The sequence below is a fragment of the Osmia lignaria genome, chromosome 13 (genome assembly GCF_051020975.1).
Source record: "Osmia lignaria lignaria isolate PbOS001 chromosome 13, iyOsmLign1, whole genome shotgun sequence".
NCBI lineage: Eukaryota > Metazoa > Arthropoda > Insecta > Hymenoptera > Megachilidae > Osmia > Osmia lignaria.
Window position 1 is genome coordinate 1,447,954 of NC_135044.1, and position 20,501 is coordinate 1,468,454.

The following is a 20,501-nucleotide window of genomic DNA, read 5'->3' on the forward strand; positions in this document are numbered from 1 at the left end:
CTGTTTGTGGTGTACACAAAATGACAAATACTAGTATATTTTTAATACAAGTACTTTTAATAACTCGTTAAATACATATATCATTAGTTTTAGTCATGACAATGCACAAACTATTTGTAATAAAAATATTTATGCAATGTAATTCGTTCATGATGGTTCATTTAAAAAAAAAGACATTAAAAAAAATGACTAAAATAAACTTACATTTTATAATATGTTTCATTAAAAAAATAACAGATCCATTATTTATTGAGCAGTCTTAAAGATATCACATTTAAGCTTGAAGCCATTGATTAATTAATTTTCCAATCTTGACTCTGGCAGCTTTTAATTCAGGTGAATCATTTTTCGATGGAGGATACATGTTAGCGCAATGAGCGGTACCTGGAAATTATAACATTAAATGAATTTAATTCATTGAAAAACAATTAGATAAAATTTTAAACTATTAACATAGACTTACCGTTGATATAAATAGCCGGTGCTTGAGGATTCGATGACTTCGTGATTCCTAATACATGCCAAGGATCGACTGATCCATGTACAAATACGACGTTTGTAACTTTCAAATTTAACGCGCCGTATAAAATATTTGTTCGATTGACTGCCACTTTCAGCAAATGATTATTATATCTGTTAAAACACAAAATCCGATTATGTCATATGAACAATTAAACAAGTATTTTTGAATACTAATATATTTAAGTTACCTTGGTCCGAAAATATCGGTGCATTGTTGCACAAAGAAATCTACTGGAAAGGTCTCGCTAAATAAATTTGGTCGTGCGGTAGAAGTTTGGAAAAATCCAAACTCTGTACATGTTTGATACATCCATTGACGTTCTATAAAAAGCATTCGAGTAAAGAAATGAAACATTTTAATGTTACTGAAGTACGTTACCTCCTTCTGCTTCTTCACTCGCCCAAGTTACATTTCGAAATTTATGGATCATTTTAGTATACATATAGTCTAAACATTTCTCTTTTGTAGCATTCAATATTTTATTACTTAAAACGGCGAGTCTGTCAATGGAAATGCCTAGCTTTTCATTTGTCAAAATATCACATGCACTTTCAATGGTCATGTTAGCCATTGCAGAATTGTTGCGATTGTCTTTATTGTACTGTACAATACCGGCAAAATTACTTGCTATCGTTTCGTATAAGTTGGAAATATCGTTACGTTTAGTGTGTCCAGGATCGATAGGATCACACAGGCTGTAAATAAAAAAAAAACATTTTAAAGTAACAATACATGTATCTGCATTTAAGAAACACACATTCAACGTACGCAAATTTTTTAGCTAATCCTTGCTGACCAACCGGATGTCGTAACATTATGTGAAATTGTTTATTTGCTTCTACTATTGCATTCACGCATGCTTCAGAATATTCTCTTAGAGCATTCTCAACAACAACGTAGTATTCTATAAATGATAGTTATTAATGTAAATAATTGTTATCCAGTAATAATTGTTGTACTTACCCTGAAAATCAATTTTAGCTAACAATGGCCCACTTGCAGATACAGCTCCATGTACTAAATGAGGATACTTTTCACGTAACCATGCAGCTAATGATCCAGAATATGATCCTCCAAAAGCAATCCATTTGGTATTATTTGGTAACTTATAGGCAGTATTCATAGTCTGTACAAAGTAGGCTAAATCTGCAAGTGCTTGTTCAGATGTAAGATATACTAAATTCTTAACACTAAGATCCCTGCAAAAATATTACAACCATTAGTAATATTACACGAATAAATGGCTTAAGATTTGTTAGAGCTGTAAATTTTAAGAATATTATTACATACGCGGTAGGATGACTCTTTCCATAAAAGCGGTGTTCTACTTGAAAACATAATGCTCCAAATTCTTTGGCATATTCAATCCATTGACCTTCTACCATCCATTTAGCAGTGGCAGTACCTTCTCCACCTATCATTAGAAATACTGGACCTCCTTTTTTATAGTATTCCCCATTTACAAAATATCTCTGTAAAATATTAATTAGAAATATTGTTAATCTCAATATAACATATTTATCTGTTGCTAAATTACCTGTTGCCAAATACGTGCTTCAGTTGGATTAAAGTGATCCAAAAACTGTGTGAACCATTTTTCTTCTGGAAGTTCATAGTGTTTGGATAAAATTGGTTCACCTAAATTACCATGTTTGCTTCGACCCTTCATAAAAATTTGCCATGATGTACTAATATTTATGAGGCAAACGAAGAATAATAATAGCATAAGTCTATACATGTTGTAATAAAGTTAACTTATTAAAAGATATCATATATTCTGAAACAGAAAGAAGAATTAAATTAGATACATGGAAGTTTAAGAATTTATTAATTCTATTACATGAACATAAGTAGAATTGATAACAATAATACGAAAATATTTATAATGTATTTTTCCAGAAAGAAAATTATCTTTTTAAAATGATAAGATTAAAATATGATAGTAAAGCGGGACACAATGAAGAAAAATATGTTATTATATAATACTTTATAACTTTTTTATTAACAATCCTGTAATACAAGCATAAATACATTTTAACAAATATGTAAAAAGTTACCTATACATTATAAAGGACACAGTATGAAATGAACATGTGCTCTTAAACAATACATTAAGCTGTCTGATAAATATTTATACTATACACTAATTAAAAGTGAAATAATAGAACAATTTGTTTTACCATTAAATTTTAATTGATGCTTGAAAATACATTACAAAATGCAAAAAACTTGTTCTACCATTATTACATTTAGAAATAATACTTACAGTGGAAATTGTAATTAATATATTAAATTCTTTCTTTATGAATAATCTAATCTCAATTGTTTATTTCGTAATTACAGTCAGTGACTACAGATGTAAAAGAATGGACATGCCTCTGTTTTCGAAGGGTCTTGACGTAGGGGGTCCCAGGCACCCCTAGATGAGATCATGGGGTGTCAGGAACCCCGATGTACCGATGGTGCTCTCTGCATACCGACCGAGTTTCAACTTGGGGTATCGGGGACCCCGAAGCACCACTGACTCTGCATACCGACATATCCTGGGGTGTCGAGGACCCCGAAGCACCAGTGACTCTGCATATTGATATAACATCGTGGGGTGTCACGGACCCCATTGAACTGGTGACGCTCTCTGCATATCGACCTGGCTTCATCTTGGGGTGTCGGGGACCCCGAAGCACCAGTGACTCTGCATACCGATATATCATTCTGGGGTGTCATGGACCCCGTGGAACTCTGGTGACGCTCTCTGCATACCTACCTGGCTTCATCTTGGGGTGTCGGGGACCCCGAAGCACCAGTGACTCTGCATACTGACATATCATCCTGGGGTGTCATGGACCCCGTTGAACCGGTGACGCTCTCTGCATACCGACTTGATAGGGTGTCTGGAACCCCCCAAGCCACGTGTACTCGAAAACAAAGTCGGTAAGTTGTCGTGTAGTTTCCACCGTTTCTGTATAGATGGCGCTGCAACCTTGAAAGATATGAAACGAATGAATGTACAATGTACATACAATCAATTTGAATTTCTGCGATAAAAAGGAATAAACAAAATTGTTGAACCACGAAGTCAGACTGTGATAAATGCTATTAACGTGCACAGAACGAAAGAAAATAAGTTTTATTTAATATATAGAGAATGTAAAACTTTTTTTCAAAAGTGGTATATAAAAATGAACATTTTAAACATTTTCAATATAAGTTTATTTCTAAATTTGTTAAAAATTTTATTTTGTACATTACTCATGTCCCCTTATTAATCTTTATATCATAATACACAATCTTACAAATTCTTAAATAATAGATAACGGTAAAAGTAATGTAATAATATATTTTTTATCTTATTATTGATATTGAGCTAAATAAATATTTAATATAACAATGGTAAAGATCTTTCTCTTGTTTCCCGAATGGAATTAAACTGTTAATCTTAGAATATACTATAGTATCATATCAATACAACTTTACATTGATAAAGTTACACAAAATGTATATTATTATTCACAACATGTACATACATCTAAAAGTTGTTTGTTAGTTTTGCAGTAGTATATATATTAATGTAAATGAACCTATCGAATATAAAATTTGAATAAAACGTAAATAAAATAGTATATTGAATAAAATTGCAGATCTTTACGACCTTTTTCTTTGATTTCTTGGTATATAATTATAAGCTTTAATTTTTACAGCTTGTTTTTTATGAAAATATTAAATCAATGTTTAGTTATGTATCAGTGCACTTTTCAATATTTAATTCGAATATAGTTTTTCATTTTAATATATCTCTTTCCTTAAACCTTTCTCACGAAACAAATCTATATAAAAGTATACCCATTGCTGCTGCAGTTGCCCCTCCGATTAAACTCCATGTAAGTTTTGAGGTATTTTTTATCTGATATTTTCCTTTTGCATTTTTTGAAGAAACATTATTATTTTTTTCCTGTGTACCTAACATTTTACGATACAGATTCTTTTCATGTTGAGCATCTTTAGCATTCTTTTCTTTTAAAATAGCTAATTCTGTCTGAATAGCTTTTGTTTCCGGCTCCAATCTTGCTGCTTGAAGTAAAGTTTGATACGCTAATGCATGTTCTCCCTTATAATGTAGAATTTTTCCTACAAAAATACGATGTATTTTAATATAAATGAAATTTATTATTCTAACATCTCTTGAATAATTTTACCTTTTCTAAACAAGGCTTTTACATTCTGTGGTTGACAACTCAAAACACTTTCTACACTTCTTAAAGCAGCATCATAAGCTTGCGTTTTCATTTGTGCAGCTGCTAAATTATTATACACTTTCATTCGATCCTCCAATAAACCTTGTAATTCTGCATCAGTAGTAGTGTCTTCTGCTTCATTTTGATAGGAAGTACGACTTTCTGTTGGTAATAAGAATTCTAATGCTCTTCGATAACATTGAATCGCAAGTGTCGGTTCGTTACGAGTGAACCACCAGTTCCCACGTTCTCGCTTTTTATTACTTAAAAAAAATATTAACATATAATTAATGATGCTTTTAAAAAGTAGTATTATAATATTATAAGTAGTTACCCAATTTCTTTTCTCTGATTAACGCTCAGAGTGTCCATTTCTTCTTCTAATTCAGTAGCTTCCAATTCAACTGTATAAGAAATAGTAGCATCTGACGGAATGTTTGGTTCTTTTCCTAGCTGGCCATAAGCAAATCTTGGATGAACTTCAATTTCTGCTACTTCTTCTACATCCATGAGTGCAATTGCTAGGTCTAACCCCTGTAATTATAGAAAATAATATCAAAGTTGTTTCTATTGTATTAAATACTACAATCAATATATTGAAAAATTAACTAATACAATAAATAAAATCTGTGAGATGTAAATACTTATGTAAAGAAAAACTTGAAAATTTTTTTTATTTTGATATACAATACCTGAATTACTTCGACATCACCTAATTGAATTTTGAGATCTTCACATTCTTCAACTACTGTACCATCTTTCAACTTCCCAATGATTTTTAAAGTACAAATATCGGTGTTATTTGGTCGTATTCCACTTTTACCCTTCCTTATAATTTTTTTCTTTAGCTGTCCATTTCCTAAAATATCTATCCATTCTTCAACTGGTTGTTCATTTAACGCTGCTTTAGTCATTGGATCTTCTGGATTTATATCGAAATTTAACTCTTCTTTAATAAAATCAGCTTGATTTGTTTGAGACTGAACAGGTCCATCTTCCATCTTCAAAAGATTTTAAATAATAAATTTAAAATAAAATTTAAACATAATAGAATGCTGAGTAATTTGTAATTCAAAATACCGAATATGTCATATTTTTGTTTCAAATAGGAGTTGTCTATGTAATTATAAAAACCATTTAACAAGATTATAGATGAACTAAAATAATAAATTTTATGTATTTGACATATTCACTACACATGTAATGAATATGCAATAGACAGCTGAAAAATGCACACTCATTTGATAATCGAAAAATTTGAAGTTAAACTATAATGTTATTGTTTCTTCTTAAATTATGACACAATCTATTCAGTACTTGTAAAATGATTTTCAGCAATCAATTCTTACCATGTTATTTTCAAATGTGTCCACAATCATTAGAAATGTGAAGAACTAACGTACTTATACAGTATTTCTATTTATTGTGAAACACGCCGACACTGGTTAGTTCTCTTTATTACTTGAAATAAGTATTACTATAGTATCGAAGACAATCGATAATCGAGTTTTTATCGAGGTTTCTCGCAATTAACGGTTACGTAAATGAGTTCAATTCATTCTTATTCGTTTGATTGTACTGTAATGAGTTTTTGGTCAAATGAATATTTTAACTGCAATAAGATGTAACCAACCATTGGACTTCAGCTAAGTAACGTAAATTTTTTCTATATAGTAAAATTAAATAACACGATTATAATTTTTAATCTTTTTATTTGATAACGTCAACGCTTTTTCGTTTCATCCATTAAAAGTCATTTTCTTAAAATTATATAAATACATTTTCATTACAAACTAATGTTTTCATTATAATAATATCTGAAAATTGTTATCAAGATATAGTCACATGCTGACGAATGAAAACTAAATATTTGATATCATAATGAAATAAAGATTAAGATAAAATACTTAAAAGATAAAAATTAAAAAAAAATTGTATAACACAATGGAAAGTAAATGTATAAATGTAACCAATCGTACAATCCCACATTTCTAATTTGTGCGCATGCGCAAGAGATCTATGTTCCGGCTATGTTCTATTAGAGTACAGTCGTTAAGAATCCTTTGTGTGGTTGATTTCAATTGAATTAGAATCGTTTTATCACAATGAAGTCGCTTTTGTTAGTGTATTTTTTATTAATTGTTTATTGTTCAATCAGTAAGGCTGATGATAAAAAAGGTCCAAAAGTTACAGATAAGGTAAATAAATTGGCTACGCCGGTATCTAACAGTAACAGATGTATGAACAAAGAGTTTGTTTTTTATATTAAAAAGATCGAAATAAAATATATTAAACATTATTTTCATAGAATATAAAATATAAAGAATAATTAAGGTTCCATAAGTTTATACAATTTTAAAGCAATAAATTAATTTTGTCTGTACAGGTATGGTTTGACATTAGCATAGATGGTAAACCAGAAGGCAGAGTTGAAATTGGACTTTTTGGAAAAACTGTACCAAAGACAGTTCAGAATTTCATAGAATTAGCTAAAAAACCTCAAGGAGATGGATATAAAGGTAGCAAGTTCCACAGAGTCATTCGTGAGTTTATGATTCAAGGAGGAGACTTTACAAAAGGAGATGGAACTGGAGGTTTGGTTTTTAATTTCTTGGACTTTATAATATAAATCCTCTATATAAATTAAGTAACATCTCTTAATTTTTATTTATTAGGACGTAGTATTTATGGAGCTAGATTTGAAGATGAAAATTTTAAATTGAAGCACTATGGTGCTGGATGGTTGTCTATGGCTAATGCTGGAAAGGACACTAATGGTTCTCAATTCTTCATTACTGTGAAACAAACTCCATGGCTTGATGGTAGACATGTTGTTTTTGGGAAAGTAATTAAAGGAATGGTATGTTGTATTGTCTAGATAGCTATCTATATCGAAATATTTATCCTGAATACTTATTTATAAATAACTTTGCAGAATATAATAAGAAAAATTGAAAATATCAGTACTGATACCCGAGATAGACCAACAAAAGATGTTACAATTGCTGACTGTGGTGCAGAAGTTGTAACAGAGCCTTTTAGTGTATCAAAAGATGATGCTACTGATTAAACATTATGTTCTCTTTCTTATGTTGAAAGCCAATCATATGATCATTACATATTAAATGAACAAATTCGTATACTTATAATTTTGTATGCATAAAATGCCATATTGAAAAGCTTGTATTCAAAATTGGTAATAGTTTTCTATGTAATTGCTCAACATATTGCTGCATACTACATTATAACATACATTTTAAATTACCTTAAATATGTCAAGTAATTAAATCCAATTACTTACAAAAATATGAAATAAAAATTTGCATATTTTAATTTCTGTTTTAGAGTATCAAAAAGTGATTCATGTATTTACAGGTAGAATTTTGATAAATATATAAAAAAGCAAATTAAACAAGCACAAAGTATACAAGATTGTATCTTACAATCTACTGCTAACTTAGATTAAGTTTTATAAACATGTATATGCATAATAAAATGTGCAATAATTTTATAAACCTATAATTGCATTTTTTAGCAAATAAAGCGTTTAAATAATATATCTTTTTCTCATTTACATCTATAATACAACTTATCAATATAAAAATCTTATATACATATAAAGCGCAAAGAGTATTATCGCTGCTGCGGGGTTCTTGGCACCCCTGATGCCATAGTGTCGGAATACAAAAAGCGCCGCCGATGCATCGGGGTCCCTGGTACCCCGAACGCTATAATGTCCGAGTACAAAGAGTGCCACCGATGCATAGGGGTCCCTAACACCCCAAGATGATGCAGAGAGCGCCGACGATGCATCGGGGTCCCTAACACCCCATGATGATGTAGAGAGCGCCAACGATGCATCGGGGTCCCTAACACCCCAAGATGATGCAGAGAGTGCCGACGATGCCTCGGGGTCCCTAACACCCCGAGATGATGCAGAGAGCGCTAACGATGCATCGGGATCTCTAACACCCCAAGATGATGCAGAGAGTGCCGACGATGCCTCGGGGTCCCTAACACCCCGAGATGATGCAGAGAGCGCCAACGATACATCGGGGTCCCTGGTACCCCGAATGCCATGATGTCGGTTGGTAAAGCATGTTAACAGTGCTTCGGGGTCTTTAACATCCCAAGATAATCAAATCGGTATGCAGAAAGCGCCATCAATGCATCGGGGTCCCTGGCACCCCGGATGCCATAATGTCGGTATAAAGGAGCGTCAGCGGTGCTTCGGGGTCCTTAACATCCCAAGATGGTGACAGGTCAGTATACGGAAAGCGCCACCAATGTATTGGGGCCCCTAATACCCCAAGATGGTATCAGGTCGGTATACAAAGAGTGCTACCAATGCATTGGGGTCCCTGACACCCCGGATGCCATAATGTCGGTATGTAAAGAGTGTCGCCAGTGCTTCGGGATCCTGGCACCCCAAGACGATATCAGGTCGGTATGCAGAGAACGTCAAATGACTGACAATGAGTAATGAGTGTAGTCTTTGATATCGAAGCAATCTGCTATTACCATCAACGTACATTAGACTGTTACAGTGCGAAGTGTTTAATAGATCGCGCTCATTTTCAAGGGACCAAATCAAGATCCCTTAAAAAAACAATAGCATGTCCAATCTTGTTGGATCTGTAGTCAATGTTATTCGCATCATTCGTCATTCTATTGTTTCATACAATTTATTTACTTGGTTGTTAATAATTATTAAGAAAAAGTGGTGAAATTGAAGAAGAATGTTTAATATTTATGTGTGTATGTACAACGTAATAAATGATTACTGTATTAAATTACGCGCATAAAAGGAATAGAGGTACGCCATACTTATTTTGAGGAATTCACTCTATGCTTAATTTACGATAATGGAGAAACTACATTGGATGGTAAATAAATTGAAATATCTGCATTTATTGCAACCCTAATATTCAAAACAAACATTAAGTGTAATTAAGGTATTAAGTGAAAAACATATAATTATTGGAACCGGAGATAATCTGAATTTTGGCTGTATATATCAGTACATATTTTTATATACAAACAAATAATACATTGTGATTCAATTTTAACACGCATAATATGTGTATATTTGTTCTTGCTTAATGTTTATTATGCAAATATAATTCTGCAATGAAATTCTGTTATAAAATGGCGAAGAATGATGGTTTGAAGTCTGTTCATGCAAATACTGTTCAAGAAAATAAAAGGATATTATACGAATCTTGTCAAAAAAATCAGGTAAGTATTGTAAATCGTGAACGTAATACTTCGTATGTGAATAATAATATAACGTAATATAAATATTTCAGGTGGACATCAAAAGCAAAGAAGACTTTGAAAAGTTGTTTATGAAACTTAATTACATCTGTCAGATAAAGTCAATGAAAAAAGATGCACAATTAAGTTCCTGGTGTAATAAAAATGTAAGGTTACAATAATATCCTTTCTATAATCTACATATTTATATAAATAATATTTGATTGTAATATCTTTTTCAGGTTATAAATTACACATATGGACCCATCTCAGGATTCCCATCTGGTTCGTGGTGGGGTATTCGAATGGATTGTTCTAGAGACGGTGTTCATGTTCCTTTTGATGAAAATATTCAAAATGGACCATTTGGTGTTACTTCAATTTGTACTACAAGCGTTAACTTAAACGAAGATGTAGATTTCGGTAATTACCTTACACTTACAGGGCAGAAGTACCATAGTGGAAAATTAGACAAAGATCCGCTTGTTAAAAATTATGAAAATCAAATACCTGTAAGACTTATTAGAAGTTATAACTTATTAAATGAATTTGCACCGAAAACGGGTTGTAGATACGATGGTTTGTATATTGTGACAAAATTTTGGATAGGCGTGAATTCAGATTCTACAAAATATTACAAATTTGCTTTATTACGTTTAAGCAATCAAGAAGCACCATTGTGGAGTACTAAACAGTCCTTTTTAAATACAACTAAAGTTTCCTCTGTTCCTCAGTCCGCATCCGCGTGTCATCAACACTGCACAGAAAATTCTTCCCCCAACATGTATGAATTTAAAAAGTATTCACATAATACCGAAACCTTATGCGAGAAATCAAATATACTATCGCAGTTTTCAAATTTTGAAACTAAGAACATAGACGAAAAAGAAAAGGTTGTTTCTGAAAGTGCAATAGTAACTCGCCATGTGTTTAAAAAGGTAAACAGTAATACAGAATGTACACCAAATGTATCTAGTATGTCTACTGGTGTAACGAACAAATCATTAACTCATATTGGAAATCAAGGATCTAAAACTCATAATACAAATATTTCTATACGTACAGGATTATATAACTCCTCCCACAGTACACAGCATGACCTTAAGAAAAGTATTTCATTGCCATTCTGTAGAACATCTAAATCACTGAATATACTTAAAACTAATCAACACATGGAAAGTTGGAACTCAATGAACAAAGATACAAATAAACACTCAGATGGAAAGGCTCCGACAATTAGTTCAAATGAATTTCCTAAGCGTGTTAATTATGTTTCTATTAATACAGTGAAACCTGAGTCAGAAAAAGCAAAATTAACCAAAAATACAAATCCAGAATCAGGTGCTAATGAAAACGATGAAAACGATTCTAAAGATCTCGGTAAAAATACCGTAAATCATTCTGATGTATCTACCGATACATTAAATTTGATGAATTGTGCGCACGGAAATGAAATTTCACCGCATCAAATTGTATCTAAAGAAGTACAAGATTTAAAGTCGCTTGAATCTCTTGATTCGCTAACACCAGATGAAATTCTTCATTTAATTACCGAGAAAGGTCACCCTTTATCAGAATTACTAATAGGTAATATGATAGGATTAACATCGGAGCAGTCTATGGCAATCAAAACACAAAATTTAGTGAGAGCCCAGGCAGAAGTGAAAAATAAAATAGTAACGAGGAAAAACGTGAAAGAAATAAAAGGAAAGAAAAATTTTGAGACTACTTCTGATGATTTAATTGGATCAAGATGTTATAAATTCCGACGACGTAGGAAATTATCCCGAAAGATGATAAATAAATCGGAAACGAAAAAGCACAATAAAATACACAACGAAAAGTTACAAAAAAGTTCTTTACAGCCTTTAAACGTCTTGGGGAAAAGTTTGACGTCTCTTCATACATATAATCATTCTCAAAAAAATAAAGCAGAGGAAGATATTTCGTGTTTAAATAAATGTAGCAACGATTTAAAAAGTACAACAATGAAACAGAACAATTTACAAAAAAAAAAATCAAATTCTTTACAGGAATCGACAAAAAGTATTAAGAAAAATGTTGAAAGTAAGAAAGAAGCAAAAATACGTTTACAAACTATGAGATCAATTAAATCTTCAATTAAGAAACACATAAACAAGAAACAAAGGAGGGAAATTGCAAATTTATTGATAGATGCAAAAATTGGTCCTAAAATACGTGGTCCACGGAATAGAAGATTGCGATCTATAAACAATACGTACGCGAAACAATCATTTGAACGCTTTGGCACAGCAATGTATGCTTTAAGCAAGCGTCAAATTAGTTCAGAGCAATCTTCTTTCAAAAATAAAAATAAACTTACAAACATTAATGGCTGTAAACGTATTAAAAACAAGCAAACTGGAGATATTAAAAGATCAGAAACGGTAAACTTGAAACAAACCAAAATACAAAAGAATCTCGCTGTTTCAAAGAAAATAGATAAAGATCATGCTATAGAGGCAATTTTTAATAATAAAAGTAGTAATAACAACAATATTACTAGTACTGCTGTTACTGCTGCTGCTGCTATTAATAATAATAACAGTAAAAATAAAAATAATGAAACGTATAAAACTATAACAGATACAGACGTAACAATGATTAAAAATCGAAAAAGAAAATTGAACGAAATAGTTTCCATAGATTCAAAATGTAGTAAATATGAGGAGGTATTGCATAATCATTCTAAAAAAGAAATTTCAAAACCCTGTAAAGCAGATGCGATTACTCAGTGTTCTCTCATTAAAGATCCACTAACAAAGAATTTGAAATCAAACAGTTTTATTCAAAATAACGTCCGTAATGAGCAATACACTTTCATTAAAATAGAGTACGGCGAACTTAAAGATACGAAACCTGATGTATACGAAGTTATTAAGTTAGACGATAAGAATAAAGATCGTAACACACCTAAATCCGGCAAAAATTATGCGTCGTGCAAAGAAACTGTATGTAACATACAAAATTCTACGAATACAGATGTAACATTATTCGCTGATGATATATTAAATACAAAAGAGCGAAACAGATCTTCACCAGAAAGGATATCGGCATTTGTACCTGTTAACATTCCAGATAATGATCTAAAAATTGCTCGTTTAAGGTCAATAGGATTCAAACCAATAACTTGTAACAATAGCGATGAAGATGTTAATAATCTAAACAAAGGAAACTGTTCTGTGATTTTAAATAACAAATTACTGAAACAAAATGTTACTGAGAAATACAATAAATACACAAGCGAAGAAAATAACGTTGTTGTGTATATGGATGATAATTTACAATATCAGGATATTGAAAATGAAGATAAAAATGGTTTATCTGTTAGATGCAAAGCATCAAGTTCGAAGAGTTATATAGTAAAGGATGAACAATTAAGTAGGATGACTTTGAAAAAAGAATCTTATAACAATTTGTTATTAGAACAAGACTTAGAATTACCATGGCATGGGTGGAAAAAAATTGTAACAAATAAAGATACATACTGGATTGGTTGGTAAAATTAATGTAACAGATCTTGTGCAGAATAAATTCATAAATACAGACGTGCGCGTACGCGTACATACCACGCATACACTCTGCCAAAATAAAGGCTGTTAATAAAATGCTAAATTATTTTTTCACTGATAGTTGTAATATTTCAATGCATTAATGCGACTATAAATACTGCTTTTATAGAATAATGTTTGACTTTTTTTTTAAATTGAAATAATTCATATTTCAATCACTTTTGCTAATCTTATTGTGACATTTATTAAGTAGTTTACGAATAAAAATGTAAAACACAAATTGTTAATTATACCAAAATAGTGATTTACTTTTAAAATAACGAATTTTATTGTTACTTTATGGAGCAGAATAACATACGTTCTCCATAAATATAATTTATGTATACACAAATTATTCTGTTGTATAGAAAATAAAGTTTAATTATGATCGAGATTAAAATACGTTTTCATTTCTCGAAATGTTAAAGAAGATGCAAAGCGTAAAATGAACAACGTAGAACGCTAAATATTAAGTATTTGTACGTGGATAAGATGAATGCGCTGAGGAGAAATTCTTTACTTTTTTTGAATCATTACATTCTATTTTAACGATATATACATTCATTCTTTAATCTAGGACGCAAAGATCTTTGTGGCTCTTTTATATAGTTCTTGGACGTGTATAATAATTAGAAGTATCTGTTTCAGTGTATTTTATAAAATAAATATTTTTCATTGGCAAAATTACATTAATCTGATATAAATCAGAAATACTGGTATATAAACATATGTAAGGTTCATTCATAATGTAAAAATATTATTGAACCACAGTAATGCAGCAAACCCATTTATGAGTATACATTATAGTAAAACATTAAGTACCTTACAGTGCCTTTCTTTTGAAAACATGAAATCATTTTTTTAAATTAAAACATATTTATCTTCTTACAATAGAACCACCTCTATAGGTAACAATGCCTTAATTATGTTCAGCATATTAAAATAAATATCTTCTATGCTATGTTTACATGATATAACATAATACACGTATTAACATGAATGCAACATTATGGAACTATTATAATGTGATGCATGATTTTACATCACATGATTTTGTTTATTTATCTGTCGTTTGTTCTGTGAGCGAGTTAAGTTCCTACCTAACGATGTACAATCATTTTAAGGATATACGTAATGTTTCTTTGAAATTAAATTCATAAAAGTGCAACATTAATGTACCGTTTTCTTCTTTTCTTTTTTTTTTTTTTTTGTTTCTCTTCTCGCTTTTTGTACACAGTCCATGGTTTCTGTTTATTGGAATTCATCGTCACTGCTTAAAAGCATTGTTTTTTCGTTATAATTTTGAGAAATTGTAGCAACACGTTGATGAGATGTGTGTCGTCTTTGGGGTGGTGGTATCGGCATGTTCTGTGGATCATCCGGATCGAAGCTGGATATCCGCATACCATGTTGTCCTTTGGGAGCTCCTGATTGTTACATTATATCACGTATTATCGTTGATAAAATCAACAATTATTGATAGATCGATCAACCAGCAGACACCGAAAAACCATGCTTATATTTTGCTCTTTTATTCAAAGCAATATTATTAATTGTATTGCTTACAGGCTATGTACAGTTTCATATGTAGTCTCATAAAATTTTTATATACACAGTATAATCTACAACTGTTTTATTGTTTTTTCCACATTAATACAATAATAGTATATGTAACGCAATCATTTTTATTGAACTTGCAATTCATGCGTGTTATGAAAATAATAATTTCACGCTATCGAAATTCATGAAAATTTTTAAAAATATATGTGAAAAAAAAAAAAGACAGTGCAATATTAACATGCTAAATTAAGTATGAATTCGTAATATTTACATGCTTTTTTTTAGATATAAAAGCATTACAAAATAATAATAATAGAACATTCTTTAAAAGTAAAATAATACACAATTACAATACTGCCACAGAATAGTAATCAATTATTATTTGTCTTTTGCATTTATTAGAAAGCAGAAGGTTTTATGAAATTACACTTTATCCTCAGTGCTTCTATGTTAAGTACTTAATTTCTATCGTATAGTAGATTTTGTTAATTGCAAAATGAACGAATTGTAGGCTTATGTATGTATATTGATTTTACTCTAAACCTTAAATCATAATTTGAGCAGAGAACACTTTGCCCACCCTGCAATTTAACTTGAACTTAAACTATCAGGTATAATAATGGTTTTAATAAACTACAATACTAAGAATTTGTCATTTTCCGTTTAAAATTAATATAAATGTTTGATGTCCAATTTCTTGAAATTAAAAATCGATGCCATGCATTCTCATAGTTTTTCATACGGCAAGTTGGTATTAACGTCTGAAAAACAATAAAAAAGAAAGTGCCTTCAAAGAATTTTATTTCCAGTGGCACATGTTTATTAAACTTATGATAGGAATGATTAATTTTTCATTTTTCAAAGAGTTTCTTTGACATTAATTCAATTGCAAAAGATAAATATAAATGAATTTATACTATTTTATTTTTGCAGTAATTGGCAGTAAAGTATATTAAAAAATGGGAATATAGTAAAATGCTTATTTACTATATAAAAAGCCAAAATCCAGTAATTAAAACAATGTAATCATCAGAGTTATATTCACGTATTACTTTAAATTCCAATTAACAGTTTTTAATGCTTCTTAAACATTAAATTATTTCTTTTGCTTCCCTTAATAGATATTTAAGAGATACAGTAACATTAAATAAGAAATACATATGAACAATGAAACATGAATGGATCTAAACTTTTATCATTTACTACAACATGCTATATGAAAATGTATTAATGAGATAAAATAAGTAAAGAGTTTTTAACACAATAATACTTTTTTTAAACGAAAAAGAAAATTAAATCATACATACCAGAACTGTATTGAGTGTACTGTTGATACTGTGGGTGAAAATTATGGATGGCATCAGTCATTATATCCTTTGGATTCATAGTTTCCTATGTATAAATTAGATTAATTACTTTTAGTTTTTATAAATTGAATTAGTTTAATTTTTATAATTATTTAAAAATGATTATAATATACCTTTAAACTGCTACTAATGCTTTGCATTGTTACACTTCTCCCTCTTGAATCAGTAACACAACCAGCTGAATATACTTGATAAGGAAATGCATAACGCAAAGCTATAGCAGCAAATAACATTTCAATACAAATTAAAAAGTTTTGATAACCAGCAGAAACTGTCCCGGCACTGGTTGTTTGGCCTACATTTATTGGAGAAATTACGTTTGCTTTTTCAAGAATAGCCAATAACACTCCTGAAATAAAATAAAATTAATTTAAATTTATTTAACGCGTATGAAAGACATTTAAATTAAATATTACCTTGCCAAAATGAGAGAAAAATAACGCTCTTAATAGTACAAAACTTCAAAACAGGTTCAAATGGCGTTAGTAAGTCTCTTGTGGCAAAATAGAAAAGAAAGAGTCCATAGAGGGCAAGAGATACACTGATATTATAAATTATGGTCACATAAATATAGCCTCCATTCAGGGACCAATCTCCATCTCTATAATGTCCAAATGCTTGAAGGAATATAATAATAAATGCCATTACTGGTTTTACTAGACAAAATTGCAAAGTAGCTTGCTTGCAAAATCTAAGAAAACCGATTGTATATGTTTTTCCAACTAGGCAACAAGTTCCGTATAAGCAATTGGAACGAATAGGTTTGCCACGTATTTCAGACATTATGTTTCCTTCACCACCCAGGTACTCATAGCATAGAGACAAAAAGTTATATATAACAAATGCTTCATAACAGTCTCTCACAGTGAAGAAGTAAACGTAATAACTTTCGCTGTTAAAAAATACTAGAGAGACCCAAGAATAAGTTGCATAAATTGGAACTATAAATAGAATTCTGACTATCCATCTTTGCTCCGCTGGATTGGTATACCACCTTAAATGTTGATAAATCTATAAAAGAAAAATTGAAATCCAAATGATGTTTTGTAATTATATCCAGATAAACATACATGTTTGAAAAATTCATTATGAAATACCTGTTGACAAGTTAAGAATAATGCAAGCCAAACAAATACACCAGCAATACCTTGGGCAGCTCGTGTCTGTAAGAATATTGGAGCTGTTTCCTTCTCAGACATCACAGATGTCATATTGTTCACAATTGTAGCTGATTCCATTGCCACTGTACTACTCATATTTTAATCTAAGAAAAATTAGCGTTGCAAATAATAATAATTTCGTATAACGGTAGGAAAAGAAAGGTAATTGTAGACGTTAAAAGAGTTCATTTTAATCACAGTCTCAAAGGAAAAGAAGCGATAAGGACCATCTATTCGTAATACAGAATAAATGTCGAAATTATAGCTCGCGCGTTAAAAATCAATATACACAACAATAACAACGGTACTCCATTCGTGCGCAAAATTTCGTCTCGTGGACGCACCCGTGCTCCATTCGTAGAATTCTTGGAACAATTATTGTAGCATACGTGCAATCTCTTCGAACTATCTCGTTGTACGTGTTCTCCTTTTTCCTTGGTATCTTGTGTGTTTGTGTTGACCTGTATGATCGAGCTCCTTAAAGGTTCCCCTTTCCACTTTCAATTAAACAGCTACCAATGCAGCGATTAACAATGCTCGTGACCTTCCGAAAGATAATCCGAATAATTCACTAAATTCTCTTCCCTTTGCTGTATATTCTTTTTCAGCATGGATCACCGAGTGTCACTTTTACTCAACATTTTCTAAGATTTCTCATTCGAACTTCTTCGATGTCACATACGTCCGTTCGGTAACAGCTTTGCGAAATATGCTGTTAGTCGACAATAAAAATATAACTGGTCTTGCCACTACGCAATATATATTTCTTCCTTGCACACGTAAATCTTTCCTTTGGTTTTCTTTCTTCGCTCTTTCTTCACACACGATCTCTTTTTCCCTTCTCCTTTACGCTAAATCCCCTCCATAATTCTGTTTAATTAACGTTACAGACGCATGCGCCTACGCATAATCATCTTTAGCGATAAATCATTCATCGAAGTGAACAACGTTCATGATTTTTGTGTTTGACAACTATTTTATGAGACCGTATTTGTATAATGTGCATACTTAAGTATATACCTATATTTGAGTGTACTTGGAATCATGAATAGAATTACCCTTATTGTGCTATGAACTTTATATGATCAAAGTTGTATTCACATTCAGGACATTTGTCCCTTTCCCTTGTCAATTGTTTAGAGTTTAGGTACAATGTCTCTAACAACGTGTTAATTTGTCAAGATTGTTGATTACGTGAACAAAAGGTTGACAAATCATGATCAAAAATTGATATGAACCATACACCAGCATTTAAATAAAGTGTCGATACATCTCAGGTCAGTCTTTTGTATGACAAATCTATACATCAAATTATAAAAATGGCTCTTGTTTATATCGAAGACAACGATCCTTGGTAAATATAATGAATTTTAGTTTTGTTCATGCACCTTTTAAAAATGTTGTTTAAAAATTCTTATTAAGCTGATTTTTCAAATTATTTTTCCAGGTTAACAGAATACAATGCCTGCGAAAAGCTATTTAGAGAGATCATGGAACAGTTTACTGAACGTAATAAACATTTAAAAGTTTCTCAAAAATATGCAAGTATATCTGTAAATATACGGATTCATCTGAAACAATACAGCAGAGAAGTTCAGCAACTCAAAAATAAAATAGATGATGCATTACGATCTAAAACTATGTATCCTTTTGTTTGTTAATCAAATATGAAACCTGTTATTGTTTTGATAAAAAGCTTTTCCCTTAAAATACAAAGATATATAGAACTGTTGAGGAAGCAGAAAGAAGAATACGTCAAATAGAAATATTGGAAAGTAGAGATGTACAGTTGCAAAAGTTACATGATGCGCGTACAAACGATTTTGCGTCTTCTAGACTAAACTTACTTGCATCAGGTGCATCAGCTTTTGCAGATGGTGGTACCACTTCTTGGGCAGCCGATGATGATGATGATGATGATGATAAGCCTCTAGATACACAGATATCCGTCTCTGATCTTATGACTAGTCAAGATAGAATTTTGCAGGGTACAACATGCTAGTACTCTTTATTATTTCCTCATGCTTCAACATTTTTTATTATTGATTTTACTGTTTTTGTCATAGAGCAAGATAAAGGTTTAGAAGAATTATGTAAAGTTATTTCAAGGCAAAAGGAGATTGGTCACACTATCAGCAATGAAGTAGATCATCAGAATGGTAAATTAGAATATTCTTAATAAATTAAGAAATATAAAAAATATTCTTCTCATAACCTTTCTATTTATGTACAGAAATAATAGACAGTTTAGCTGATCATATGGATAGAACAGATGAATCCCTGATTAACAAAACGCGTCAAGTACAGACTATTAGTTTTAAGGATCGTACGTGCGGCTATTGGATAGTAATAATTTTTCTTTTTATTTGTATTATTACAGTCTCTTTGATTCCGTAAGTATTCATAATATTAATTGCATTATACATACACGTACTCATACACGTGTATGTATACAAGTCGATTCCATTACCTGTTAAGTTTTAATGTATACTTGATGTCACGAGAGTCCATAACTAAGCGCGTAAGTTGGAAGATGGTGGGGGAAAGCGATCCGCCAATCGCTTTCCACTTCCGCTGGAAGTATCGCCAATCAGAGCGACAATGCGCAGAAAAGAACAAAAACTGGTCGTTTCGCAGTTATGGACTCTCGTGACATCAAGTACTCACATATGTTAGTTATAAATATTTTTGTATGTAAAACAACATTTTATAGACTAATGTATAAAAATTATGTTGTACATCAAAATTTTTCTTTCGATCTTTTAACTATTTAATAATTTAAACTTTACATTCTTACGAATTACGAATGGTAATTGTACTGTAACTATAGA

General features: G+C 31.0%; 6 protein-coding genes across 10 annotated transcripts; 3 read left to right on the forward strand and 3 right to left on the reverse strand.

The window, feature by feature from the left end:
• Nucleotides 1–122: 122 nt before the first annotated feature.
• LOC117602479 (putative serine protease K12H4.7) lies at nt 123–2,858 on the reverse strand. Its single transcript, XM_034320563.2, has 9 exons — nt 2,790–2,858; nt 2,061–2,300; nt 1,814–1,995; nt 1,487–1,722; nt 1,292–1,427; nt 902–1,218; nt 711–843; nt 464–633; nt 123–384 (listed from the first exon to the last, which is right to left on the reverse strand). The coding sequence occupies exons 2-9, from the start codon at nt 2,259–2,261 to the stop codon at nt 275–277; spliced, it is 1,485 nt and encodes a 494-aa protein (XP_034176454.2). The 5' UTR covers nt 2,262–2,300; nt 2,790–2,858; the 3' UTR covers nt 123–274.
• A 919-nt stretch (nt 2,859–3,777) lies between these two features.
• Nucleotides 3,778–6,315, reverse strand: LOC117601931 (peptidyl-prolyl cis-trans isomerase FKBP8). Of its 2 annotated transcripts, none has more exons than XM_034319303.2 (5): nt 5,836–5,984; nt 5,448–5,756; nt 5,090–5,289; nt 4,717–5,018; nt 3,778–4,648 (listed from the first exon to the last, which is right to left on the reverse strand). In XM_034319303.2, the coding sequence occupies exons 1-5, from the start codon at nt 5,845–5,847 to the stop codon at nt 4,335–4,337; spliced, it is 1,137 nt and encodes a 378-aa protein (XP_034175194.2). In that variant the 5' UTR covers nt 5,848–5,984; the 3' UTR covers nt 3,778–4,334. The 2 variants fall into 2 exon arrangements, with proteins under 2 accessions (XP_034175194.2, XP_034175193.2); XM_034319302.2 differs by lacking the exon at nt 5,836–5,984 and adding an exon at nt 6,105–6,315 and having other exon boundaries at nt 3,779–4,648.
• A 78-nt stretch (nt 6,316–6,393) lies between these two features.
• On the forward strand, nt 6,394–7,841 carry Ppib (peptidylprolyl isomerase B (cyclophilin B)). 2 transcript variants are annotated; one of them, XM_034319305.2, is made up of 4 exons: nt 6,394–6,410; nt 7,142–7,349; nt 7,431–7,615; nt 7,691–7,841. In XM_034319305.2, the coding sequence occupies exons 2-4, from the start codon at nt 7,307–7,309 to the stop codon at nt 7,823–7,825; spliced, it is 363 nt and encodes a 120-aa protein (XP_034175196.2). In that variant the 5' UTR covers nt 6,394–6,410; nt 7,142–7,306; the 3' UTR covers nt 7,826–7,841. The 2 variants fall into 2 exon arrangements, with proteins under 2 accessions (XP_034175196.2, XP_034175195.2); XM_034319304.2 differs by lacking the exon at nt 6,394–6,410 and adding an exon at nt 6,763–6,953.
• A 1,535-nt stretch (nt 7,842–9,376) lies between these two features.
• Nucleotides 9,377–14,467, forward strand: LOC117602014 (uncharacterized). The gene is made up of 3 exons (XM_034319437.2): nt 9,377–9,993; nt 10,065–10,178; nt 10,254–14,467. The coding sequence occupies exons 1-3, from the start codon at nt 9,886–9,888 to the stop codon at nt 13,533–13,535; spliced, it is 3,504 nt and encodes a 1,167-aa protein (XP_034175328.2). The 5' UTR covers nt 9,377–9,885; the 3' UTR covers nt 13,536–14,467.
• A 297-nt stretch (nt 14,468–14,764) lies between these two features.
• Tmep (Transmembrane endosomal protein) lies at nt 14,765–18,499 on the reverse strand. 3 transcript variants are annotated; one of them, XM_034319450.2, is made up of 6 exons: nt 18,060–18,499; nt 17,608–17,774; nt 16,927–17,521; nt 16,624–16,859; nt 16,451–16,535; nt 14,765–15,010 (listed from the first exon to the last, which is right to left on the reverse strand). In XM_034319450.2, exons 2-6 carry the CDS (start codon nt 17,764–17,766, stop codon nt 14,835–14,837), a joined length of 1,251 nt encoding a protein of 416 aa, XP_034175341.2. In that variant the 5' UTR covers nt 17,767–17,774; nt 18,060–18,499; the 3' UTR covers nt 14,765–14,834. The 3 variants fall into 3 exon arrangements, with proteins under 3 accessions (XP_034175341.2, XP_034175340.2, XP_034175343.1); XM_034319449.2 differs by having other exon boundaries at nt 18,015–18,499; XM_034319452.2 differs by lacking the exon at nt 14,765–15,010 and adding an exon at nt 15,028–15,904 and having other exon boundaries at nt 17,608–18,495.
• Nucleotides 18,500–18,589: 90 nt separating this feature from the next.
• Syx8 (syntaxin 8) lies at nt 18,590–20,421 on the forward strand. The gene is made up of 5 exons (XM_034319464.2): nt 18,590–19,024; nt 19,118–19,312; nt 19,396–19,658; nt 19,737–19,829; nt 19,904–20,421. The coding sequence occupies exons 1-5, from the start codon at nt 18,990–18,992 to the stop codon at nt 20,065–20,067; spliced, it is 750 nt and encodes a 249-aa protein (XP_034175355.2). The 5' UTR covers nt 18,590–18,989; the 3' UTR covers nt 20,068–20,421.
• The last annotated feature ends 80 nt before the right edge of the window (nt 20,422–20,501 follow it).